General features: G+C 35.0%; 1 protein-coding gene across 1 annotated transcript; it reads right to left on the bottom strand.

Annotated features, from left to right (window-relative positions):
- Window positions 1–2,164: 2,164 nt before the first annotated feature.
- Window positions 2,165–9,308, bottom strand: LOC149806936 (ceramide kinase-like). The gene is made up of 11 exons (XM_089959927.1): window positions 9,041–9,308; window positions 8,112–8,300; window positions 7,536–7,664; window positions 6,907–6,970; window positions 6,334–6,479; window positions 5,628–5,702; window positions 5,076–5,222; window positions 4,676–4,876; window positions 4,097–4,281; window positions 3,494–3,660; window positions 2,165–2,755 (listed from the first exon to the last, which is right to left on the bottom strand). The coding sequence occupies exons 1-11, from the start codon at window positions 9,141–9,143 to the stop codon at window positions 2,713–2,715; spliced, it is 1,449 nt and encodes a 482-aa protein (XP_089816053.1). The 5' UTR covers window positions 9,144–9,308; the 3' UTR covers window positions 2,165–2,712.
- Window positions 9,309–12,341: the final 3,033 nt, after the last annotated feature.

The following is a 12,341-nucleotide window of genomic DNA, read 5'->3' as shown; positions in this document are numbered from 1 at the left end:
TGCAGACATCGTAGCGATATGACTGAAAAATTGTTAAAGTAACGTTAAAAATCCTAATCACACACACACACACACATTCCGTAAACATCGAACTGCGTGGTCTACTCCGAAAACATCAAAATGCATGGTCTACTCCGGACACTTCTAAATTGACCTTTGTACAGAATATTATATGACAATCTAGCTATTGAAGATGATAAGTATATTTAATCTGTATTATGTGTTTGAACATGGTACAAAATATTATATAACAATTTGATATTGAAGATGTTACGTATATTTAATTTGCATTACTTGATTGACCTTTGCATAGATTATTATCTAGCCGTTAAAGGCCATTTGCAAATAAATCACTTGATCAGAGTTTGTGATGATTGCAAATGGAATGCTGTTAAAAAGGATTTTTATTTAAAATCTTGTTTGTAAAAAACGCAAACACTGTCTACACTCGTGGATAAATAGGGTCCAAAACTATCATTTGAGTTGTATAATTTCGATATATAGGTTTGTAAATCGTAATTAAATAATAAGTTAATGAGTTCAATATCATACAATTCTTTTTAATTGTTGGTCATTTACATTAATGCTGCACTATTTGTATTAATTTATGCCCCTTCATATTTAATTCTAGTATATAATGAATCTCACAGAAAGTGTGATGACCGCTCCGGTGGCCTTGTGGGTTAGATCGTCCGCCTCGAAATCGGGAGGTCGTGGGTTGGAACCCTGGCCGAGTCATACCAAAGACTTATAAAAATGGTACTAACAGCTGCCTCGCTAGGCGCTCAGCATTAAGAGGTTAGTGTTAGGACTGGTCGACCTTGTGTCCGGATAATGTGACTGGGTGGGACATCATGCTACATGTCTGTGGCATGATGTCCCATTGCTAGACATCGCTATAAACTACGTTACAAATCCTAATCGCACGCACGCACGCACACGCACACACGCACACACAGAGAAAGTTTGATAAATTTCCGTCCACTCGTTAAGAGCTCTATTTTTAATTCTTGTGTTAAGCTACGTGATCTGACAAAAATATATTTCTCGTAACCCTTATTAACTGCATAATAAAAGTATTAATTTAATATAAGATTCACATCAATAGATAATTGTTAATAATTGCAAAGTGATCTTCATTCAAACTGTTCAGGACTATCGATTTGTCCCTTTCGATCTCCATTTCTGCGTGTTACTTGTTGTTAGCTAATCAAGAACACAGTTCACAAGAAACTTGTTTCTTTTTTATCACTAATGAGATCAAAATTCTACAAAGTTTGCTGATATACACGTACATATTTGTAAGTTGATTTTAATACTATTAAGACATTGTCACTAAGTATATGTCAACAGATTAACAGACAAAACGACGCTCCGTCATAAACGCAGATAAAGAAATCGAACCATATGGGGCAGCCGATTTAATAAAGATCCAAAAGAGGTGGAGATATTGGATGTACTTAACAACCATGCAGTTTACTGGCAATAATTCAAGTAAACACTTTCTCTCGTTATTTCAATTTTAATCTTAAGGAAACTTTTTTTAAGGACCTCTCTGACAGCAATTATGATAGACGTTCGCTTTCACGAAAGAAAGAAAGAAAGAAAAATAGATAGATAGATAGATAGACAGATAGATAGATAGATAGACAGATAGACAGATAGACAGATAGATAGATAGATAGACAGATAGACAGATAGATAGACAGATAGACAGATAGATAGATAGATAGATAGATAGACAGATAGATAGATAGACAGATAGACAGATAGATAGATAGACAGATAGATAGATAGACAGATAGACAGATAGATAGATAGACAGATAGATAGATAGATAGATAGACAGATAGACAGATAGATAGATAGATAGACAGATAGACAGATAGATAGATAGATAAAAAGTGAACTAGTCATACTGTTTGTTAGGTCTACAGCTGCACCTAAGCATACGTATTTTACGCGATGCAAACGATCTTGCCATTAAAATAATTTTTCCCCAACTTAAATACTTAAAATATAAAATAAGAAATTAAATGATGACTATATTTAGATTTTGAATGAAAGGGAGCTTTCAACATTATACGTACTGGCTTTGAAATTAACACTCTTTTGAACCAACTTTTAACGATTCATAACTAAATAAAATAAGCGCAAAACACTGTTTATGGGTTTCATAACTTTATTTTTCATCAGAATATTTGTGTGTGTCTGTCTCTCTGTATGTGTGCTCTTCTTGTTGTTATTCTAGTTCGTCTACCTGAGGTAGTTCAACATGAATTTTCTTCATTACAAAGAACAAAGAAAAACAACAATAACAAAAAAGCCAACAAATATTGTACAACCCCAGATCACGTACATTGTTACTGCACAATACCATATCAATTAATGTATAGAATCCCTCGGCACACAAGTCAAAAACAAAATCATCACTCTCTGCCAGTAGATACAATCCCAGTAATACGTGCGTACTTTTCGACTATTGTTTAATCCCTGTCGGATTTCCGTTTCGTGCTCTCGGTAGCATTCTAGCCAGTCCTTATCATCTTGCGGTCTCCATCAGTACATTGTTCCGCTGAGACAATTGCGATTGCCGAGATCAAACGAAGGCTCAGACAAAAGTTGATCTTGAGTCTTGAATCATACTTTCGAAAATGTGAGACGATGTAAAAAATTAAACAACTTCACATGCATGCTCTTGTATGGTCCCTATCATCCAACTCTCCCAAATACGGGCACTGCGTTATGATGGAGTCTGTAAGAAATAACATAGTGTTAGATAATGAATATTGTTCCCAAAGTTTTCATATCATTAGAGCTGATGTGGAAAACATTTCAGTTGTAAAGTGTTTGTTGTCCAAAGAACATCATATAATGAATTTGAATGGAATGAAACGGGATCTATTTCATTGGGATTGATACGTGAAATTTGAAGATGGATAAGTACCGAAGCAATCCGGTTTGATTAAAGTTAAGGCCGTATCCAGACATGTGTTCAGATTCCAGTAACTTGCTTTGATTTAAACTAATACTTCAAAGGTCGATCATTGGAACCAAGGAATAAAACGAACTTCAAACTCGGTGTGTTGAATAAGATATTAAAATTTTCTGACGTGTTAATTGCTCAATTTGGCTCACTGATCACTATGTATCGTAGGTGTCTCTACATAAAAAAATGGAAACTTGTCCTCCCCTACCCCACCCCGTATGCTAGAAAAAAATATGTTTCTTTTCGGAAAGAAGAGATGTTGTTCTGAATCTGTATTAACCTGAATTATGATCTTAAAAGTATCTGTTGCCATTTAAAATAAAATGGAAACTATACAGCAACAACAAAATAAACCCCACAAAAATCATTGTGACCAAACATGATTCAGAAGAAAAAACGGACGACGGACCACCATTAGACCTCTATATCAGACATTCTGAGATCAATAACGCGGGGAAGGAACTTTACCGAAACAAATTCCCCATCAAAATTTGAATTACATACCTAACATCAAACTCGGGATAATCAACTCGCAGTGCTTCTCCGTCGCAGTTAATGTAGAGGGGCTTTTTCAGTTTTTTGTCTCCACTGTCATCTATATAACACGGAGAACATGGCAGCTTTACCCTGTAACCACGGCAACGAATCTCTCGGATAAACTTGAAATCCCACTGAAATGATATGAACGTGTATTATAAGTAATGACTGTGTGCCACAAGGATTTGAAAAAAATATGTATTGAAAATATGTTTCATTTTTTGGTAATAATTTTATTTACGTCTTGTAGTCTGTTCAAATTACTATTCTACAACATCCTGGAATAAAATATTGGCTAAAGACATTTAAGTATAAGTCAAATAGTGAATGATTTTCTGTAAAAATATTCCATATGAAATGTGGTTCTCTTTCCAGCCAATGTCAATATTGATCATTTAGTCCTCAATAACATAATTTCTAGTTATTAAAGTATTATCCGGCTACAGTTCTTTATTATTATTATTATTATTATTATTATCATCATCATCATCATCATCATCATCATTATTATTATTATTATTATTATTATTATTTACTACCATTAATACTGTTTCAAATTATACTACTTACACATCCGGGCTTTTGTTGCTGTAGCAAACTAAGCTGGCTAACATGGCTACTGAAGCTGCATTTGTCTGTAAGCCAAACATGAAGAGCGCCATCTCCGAAATAAGGCACCAAGTTGCCATCCTTTTCTTTCTGAGTTACAACATAACTATCGATCCCGTAGACATGGCCTGTTTCTTTAAGCCAACCTGAAAAGCGAGTTGTTTATTATTATTATTATTATTATTACAAGACTGTGTATAAAATTAGTAATCTTGGTGTATTTTCAATTCTTCCTGACGTAGGTTTAATATGATTGATGAGAAAATGATCTCACAGAAATATTGATATTATAAATAAATATGACCGTCACTTTACCCACTTTTATAGCGTATACATAAAGAAGTTTTTCAATTACATAACTTAAGAACTCAAGCGCAAGTGTTACATTTTTTGTGCAGAATTTCAAAATAAAACAACCATTCAAATAAAAAAGAGACCATAATATGCATATAGTTGTGTGAGAATTTGATAGAACTCTTTGATACAAATTTAATGAAGCAAATAAATAGAAGAGTTATTATGCAAGTAAAAAAAAATTACATTTCTTGTCCTCAGCAAACTCCGGAGCTGAGTTAAGTCTTAGAACCGCCTTTTCGAACTGGTAACGCGATGCAGGCAGCGACATCTGTCGGGCGAATTTACGACTTTTATGAATAGCCTTCACTTTATGTGGTTCCTCTGGAATGAATTCAACTTCTACATAGACAGATTTTCTCTTCAAAATTGTTCCCAGCGGCACAACTACAAGAAATGAATAATTATTCCATCAGTAAGTAATCGCTAATCAATATTTTCTTCAACGTAGATAAGTATGCTTCTTCCTATTTTTATTTATAGAAAATGGAGATTTCAAAGTGATTGCCCTTAAAAATCAAAACTTCTTATAATTATAAAACGCGAAGGCTTATTATTATTATTATTATTATCATTATTAACTTACTCTTATATCTTTTCGGTCCCAGCCATCTAAATTTCTCACAGTCTTTCATCATGTCTCCGCACAAGCCAAAGTCTACAATTAGTCCGGCGTAAGAAGAAAGTGCTCTCCCCTGATGGACGCTTACTGCATTCGACAGCAGATGGTCTCCTGCAAAGCCAAATTAATGTTCCAAAAATAATTGGGCAGTCAAAATCAGTTTGAAAATTACAAAAAAAGACATATTCGCATATATACTTGTATCAGTTCTTTGGATGTGGCCGTGTTTTTAATATAATCGGTGTCCATACTTAATGGCGAAGATCATTTTAAAAGCTAGGAATTGTTTACTTTATAAAGAGGATATTACACTTGTTGTGTTACATAACTTAAATAACGTCAAATGTATAAAAAAATTGCAACAATAGCATTTGCTGTGAAATTTTACTTTTGGCAGACATAAAAACAAATTAATTCCAACATGGTGCATCAGTCTACACCGTAAAAAAAAAAAAAAAAAAAAAAAGGACCTACAGTGGGCTTAAGAAGAGAAACTTCAAAGACAAAGACTTTTACCAAGAATGATCTTTATCACCGCCGTCTCGACGTCCATTGTTCCGTGAAGATATTGCACTAGCATGTTTCCAGAGCCTGAAATATAAATATTTATAGAGTTTAATGAGAAGCAGTGGCTGGAATGACGGACTCGTGACCAAAAAGTGTGGGTTCGAATCCCGCCTCGATTAGGTCAGATCAGCCACCGTGATGTGTCGCTTGGAAAGGCAATTTAGTCATATTGCCTAAACACGATATAGCTTGTTATGTACTGATGTTCCGTGAATCACCAATGAACAACAAGTTTCTGAGAATGTGTTAGGCTGTCTTATTACAATAAATCAACACTAGGTTAGATAAAAATATAGACCAAATAAACTTCTTGAATTACACCCTAGAAATTAACGACTTTGATAAATCATCGTACTTAAAGATCGCTTGAACTGAACACTTCTCTCTGTTTACGCTGATGCGCAAATCTTTGACAGAACAAGTCAATTTAATTGAAAGTATGTTACCATGGTATAATTAGGGAATTCTTATGAACAACATTATATTATATTTAATATGCCGTTAGTAATTAACAATTATAGATGATATTCAATCTGCCACAATCAAAATAAAACTTGATTTATGTTAAATCGTTTATAGCCATTCTAGCATTGTCTATCTCTGTAGTTGCCTTAGTTGCATGGTAGTTAAAGCAGGGATAGGTTCAAAGAGTTACCTGCTGGAATTATGCCTATTGGTAACGTGGACGCTGATAATGGTGCATCCGGGTTATTATAGTCTACTTCGGCGTCCTTCTGTAATCTCAGCAACAGTCCGTTCATACACTCAGAAAACATACCATCACCACCGATAGCTACAAGACTGCAATCAAAAGAAATAAAACAAAATTGAAGACAAAATATAATACAGGCTGTCTTTTGTTCAAACTCAGGGATTGTATTGTGCATGTGTTGAAGAACAGTCAGTTGTGTATGGGAATGCCTAAAATTTCAAAATGGCCATCGAATTAATGGTCGTAATGTCCATTTGATAGGTAAGTTAATTCTTACATGAAGATAAGACAGTACATTATATTCCATGCAATATAAACACGCGCTCAGTACTGAGCATTAACCTCTGAGTAAGTAAAGGTAAATTTATAGCGATATTCAGCAAATTAATGAATGTTCTACTGTGTAGTGGTTGTTTTCGAGCTTTTGTAACAAACGAGGAACTCCAATGCTGATGCGTCATCTTATTAAAAAATTTGAACACGATTTTCCCAGTGAAAATTTAGTAGACAGCTTACCCATCCATTAGTCTTAGATCATAATTTTCCAGAAGTTCTATTGGCTGACCGGGCCTTTCTGTTTCTGAATAAATAAATAAATAAATAAATAAATAAATATTGCAATTTACCTTCATATAGGACTCTGGTGTGATGAACATAAACTCTGTATTTGCCCTTATCTCTAGTGTATCTGTACATAATATATTACTATTTAGGTAACACATCTGTAAAGAGTATAAAGCTCATTGAATATCTGGTGAAAGTTATTTTTAGTGGCAGGTAGAGTCTATTTTACACTACACCTACTGTGACATTATGAATAGCAAGCAGCATGTAATTTCACTCTGTATAGATATCGTTACAATTTAATTACTGGTACGAGACGACCTTGAACGTTTTTTCCAGCATATTTCCTGATAATAGTTTAAGTGGTAATGGCGACAAAGTAGTGTGCAAAACTTAGCTAACCCATATGTTCTAATGCGCATCGTATATACAGATGAATACTCAACCAAACTGACCCAAAGTCTGGTAAGCAGATTAGTTAATTAATGAATCAATGAATTATTAATTAATTATATGTGTGATTGAGAGTTAGGTACATGGAAGCAAATGTGATAGAAGGACAGAAGAAATGACAGACTTACCAATAACTTTGAGCGATATATCACACAGTTCGAACAAAGGTTTCACTACATTGTGGAAAATGTTGACACCCTCTCTATGACCGCTATTGGGATTGACAAAAACCACTAGCCGCTTTGGGCGATGGAAGCCTGGGAGGAAAACGAAGTAATTTAATTTAACACTGCGGCTAAAGTAAAGATATAATATATCGTCCAATTCAGGTAAAGTGTGTTGATATATCGTATGAAAATTAAGTATTGTAGAAAACTAACACCAGTTACAACAACAAAAATGAAAATGAAAATTCGCCGTCCCACTTTTCCTGTTCATTGAGGGGGTTTCAAGCATTATCAATTGGTAGGGGTCAGCGGAATTATCAACGAGTCACATTTTTTCACTACATATTTCTTAAAACTGTATAACTGTGTTTGTTATATTCCTCTCTCTCTCTCTCTCTCTCTCTCTCTCTCAGTAAGACTGTAAATAATAGTTTGAAATAACATAGGAAAAATGTTAAATTTGTATCAGTCAGGGTTACTTTTTCATACTTTTACCTTTGTATATTAATTCTAAATTAAGTTTACTTAAGTACGTACTATTTAAAATAGCATCAACTGCATCTTTTAATCCCAGTTGCTGGTCGGCTCCACCCGTTATGATGCAACTTTTGGTCCCAAGAACCTTTCCTTTGCCTTGAATAAAATAATGATGAACCAGGTATGACTTGAGAGTTCCTGCCTTCACGTGTTCTTTCAGAGCCAAAACTTCACTCAGTTTCAAGCACACTGAAATGAATTTTGTAAATAAATAATCACCATTTACTTAATATTAGTTTGAATTCACACTTTTTTCTTAGACACAGTTAGTTTCACAACGTCAGCATCCAAACAGAACTGCTACTATCAGTAAATGTTGTCACTTTTACAATTAATATTACTTCTACTAACAACAATGTTGCTGCTACTTTCTCTAATGGCTGCTCAGTTTTACTGTAGCTGTAAATTGTTGAATTTTTTTAGTATTTTTCCACAACCCGCTGTTAGTCAGTTATGAAAATTCAATTTAGAGTTTCGATTACCAGTACATATTACTGATATATGGTTCGATCTCAGATTCACTTCAATATTGTAATTGCAAGAAAGAAAGAAAGAAAGAAAGAAAGAAAGAAAGAATGAATGAATGAATGAAAGAAAGAAAGAAAAAAGAAAGTAGAGAATCACATATCACTGTTTAGACGGTGACGATTTATGCAATATTAATATTTTAATCTCAATCATAATCATAATTAATTTTTCATTTTAAAATTTTATATTTTAAAACGATATTGAAAAACAAGCATGCATACAATATGCACATCTATTTATTATGCTTATTTTTTCAGGCTCGGAACTACTTAATCATCTTAATAATGGCTCAAAAACGAAATTAATTATCTTCTTTAAAACTTTTCATCCTACTTGCAATCTTATGTTTTTAAAAAGTAGATGAAATATCCAAAAGGACAACAACAAATGAAGACACTGACCGTGTTTGCCCGATCCGGAACTATTCCCGCAACTGAAGTATTCTTTCTTTCCATTATAGCTTAGAATACAGTTATCTTTGTGCACCTCTATCGTTCCATCCATTGCAAATTATTTCTCTTCTAGCTACGTTGCACGTTTATGATCTACTACAATGTGTTTACAGATTCATATTGCGGTAATTGAACGCCGGCCGTCAATATATAGCTTTTGTCGAGGATAAATTAAACCGTAGCCTAAATATAACAGCCAACCACAGGACCTCACGATGTTGTCAGTTTGTGAGAGGAATTCCCGAAGATGTTAAGTTAAACACCTAGGTTCGGCTTAAGCCGGAACAAAGCATCTTCTAGGAATAGGGGAGTCACTTGATATGCATTTCCTGTACACTTACCACGTGGCAAATACCCGTATTCAGATGAGAAATTTTCCTTGATAGAAATTCACAACCTTTTATTTCATTCCTACATAGTTTTCACGACGAATAGATGACAAATAAACTGTTACCAATACAATCGTGATGCTCCTTGTATATTATTTATTTTCAGTTATCTAACGGAAATTGTCATATTAAATTAATACACACATTCATGAATATTTCCCTTCGACCCGATCTCTTTTTAAAAAAAAGTAATTTTTATACTCAAGATTTATTGTAATACCATTCGTCTGTCCGTCTGTATGTTGTTTACAACATCATCCTAAACTAAAGGGGACGTCACGGAATGCTGCAGTTGTCTTTGAGGCAACCATGAATGGCCCCAGGCAGGAGCGTAGCTACCATATGTCAAGAGAATGTAAAGCATAAGGGCCCACGAATGACATTTTTACACTATTGATTTTAATGGGGCCCATCGGTAAGCTTTGCATGGTGGCCCGCATAAAGGGCCAAATATCCTAGCTACGCAAGTGGTCCAAGGGATGGTTGTTGTAAAAGTTCAAATGTACGCAAAATGCAATGGATTTTCCGACCAAAACTGTATACCAAGATTAGTGTGAAGGATTTGGCATTATGACACCTTGATTAGTGCCTGTATGTGGGTTGAGTGTATGGACGGGTGGGGGGAAGTGTTTTTTTTTTTGGAATATGCAATAAAAAGTGTGGGGTATTTTACTAATTTGTTTTTATATGCGTTCCTGATTTTAATAAAATTTTCAACATTTATGTTTTTTTCAGTCATTACCGGGAGCTACTAATGTTCAATTTTCTATTTTTCAATCATATTTTGAAACTCTTGCGCCAAAAAGTAAAATGAACCAGGAGACTGTTGATCTTGTACCGTATGTGAAATCCTACCCACTATCAGTTGTACGCCTCACAGAAATGAAAAGCATGACGTCTACAGAACCGACTGAAGCGCTCTCTAATAGTATTTCACTCTACAAACGTATTTAAGTGGCAAACTGAGCACGGTCTATCACTTTCTTGTAAGTTGTAAGCAAGGCTTTTGGCTTATTTCATACATGTATAACAAAAACAACAGTGGGCCATCACTTAACCTTTTGTGTTGGCATGCCTTAGGAAATAATGAAAATAATGGAGAGATAGCTGCAGGGGTATATATGAGTTAATAGCATTACGTTCGACACTTGATTCCATCGTCAGGGTCGGTTACTCGAACGATTGTAACCAAGCATCAAACACCAGTAACGCACTTTCCAAGTTGTAAAAACAAAAATCATAGCTGACGGGCAGATCATTATTTAAGAGTTACTGAACCTGCTTTTGTGTGGTGTACATTAAATACAGCTTATGTTTGGTGTAAATTAAAAACCGTATTTAAAGAATAGAGGCTGGATCTCTGCTTAGTTGACAATAATTACCGGCAAGAATTAATGCAAATTTTCAGAAGAATTTACATATGGGTTAAATTTTACGCAGTTGTAAGTCTGTACCTAAAACTATTTTCTCTTTATCATTGTCTTTGCACAGGTAATACTGGATGCAAACGACGTGATCGCAGAGGATCGATATTTACCGTGGGCACCCGCATGAAATATTTTCTAACGCAGCATGTCATTTTCGTCGCTTTAAACGTGTCCTCTTGGATAGCTAGGTTGTTAAAAGGATGTAAGCCTGATTTGCCTGTCTTACTAAGAGAGAAGTAATTTGGCCAACCATCAACATTGTCAATGTGAGTTAAATTATTTGCCAGTGCCACAGAAACACGCCGTGGGAAATAACTTTAATAAAATATGCCCAAACCCTTTATCACCAATCTTGTTGGCCAGTTAGTGTGAATTTGTTTGTAATTTGAGGAATACGCTGTATGTACTTTATTTTACCGGAAAGGTCTTGTCTCAGTAGAGTTACTGCGCGATTCTTTCAAGTTTAATGAATTAAGACACAAGTACAACTTAAAATGTGTCACAGTTCTCTTACGTTAAACAGTGATCGCGATACTCTCACAATGCAGGAGTCACTCCTCGCATTGGCATAACGTGGAACAAGGTTATTCAAGTTAGAAGCGATGTTTGCCCTCCGCCGGAGACAATCCTCACACCGGTAAGTGGAATGTGTTTACTAACTGGGATGAATCAAACGTGTTGAAATTTCTAAAAACTATTTCGATTTTGAACTTCAGCTGTTAACACACTAACCCCTAGCGACGACTTAACGGGGCAGGAGGTCGTAGCCTACTGCCGAGCTCTGTAGAGTCATGGTCATGCATGATACACTAAAGTTGGTAGTATTATAGAAAGGTAGACAGGTGTATCTCTACAATGATACCAAATAATCTGGAATATCTAGTTGCACTGCAAAATACAGATATAAAAATCTCATTTTTAGGACCGACATTTTTCACACGGGCTAAGCACATGCGATCATGTGATATGTTTATTTGGAAGATACTGCTTTTGGTACTGTGAATATTTTTCATGAATAAAACATTCTGAGTCCGCTACCTCTAGAAGGTGAAACGTAGTGAATGTGAAGATTGGCTTTTCCATCGACCACGTCAAAACTCGTTATTCGACTGCTGAACGTACTGACTTGTTCTCAATGACTTTGGAATGTGTTAATTCTGTCGGTGTAATAAACTCGATCCAGACAGGAGACTTGAAACTGACACGATTGAATGGGGGTCCCAAACTATCGCCATATTTGACTTGACATTATCGTTTCGATGTTTCTAACAGCAAATCTCACAATTGGTAATGAAACTCCCTGCATGCTGGGGTGGCACTTGAGACTAGAACTCGTTAAATGTCACCACATAGACGAAAAAATTGGTTCTAAATATAATGGAAGTCACTGTGCTGGTTTCCCAAATGTGAAATAACCTTCGGGAGTCACGAAAC

The sequence above is a fragment of the Sinohyriopsis cumingii genome, chromosome 1 (assembly GCF_028554795.1).
Source record: "Sinohyriopsis cumingii isolate HCF-2022 chromosome 1, ASM2855479v2, whole genome shotgun sequence".
Classification (NCBI taxonomy): domain Eukaryota; kingdom Metazoa; phylum Mollusca; class Bivalvia; order Unionida; family Unionidae; genus Sinohyriopsis; species Sinohyriopsis cumingii.
The sequence above is the reverse complement of the archived record's forward strand: the minus strand, read 5'-3'. Positions and strand labels throughout refer to the sequence as shown.

What these genes read in the sequence shown, in the direction of transcription:
- LOC149806936 (XM_089959927.1), bottom strand. Translation starts at nt 9,143, where the DNA reads ATGGATGGAACGATAGAGGTGCACAAAGATAACTGTATTCTAAGCTAT. An exon ending in GATCTAAGACTAATGGATGG is followed by an intron (nt 6,480 to 6,906) that starts GTAAGCTGTCTA and finishes TTTTGATTGCAG; the next exon opens with TCTTGTAGCTATCGGTGGTG. An exon ending in AGCAACAAAAGCCCGGATGT is followed by an intron (nt 3,661 to 4,096) that starts GTAAGTAGTATA and finishes ATATCATTTCAG; the next exon opens with TGGGATTTCAAGTTTATCCG.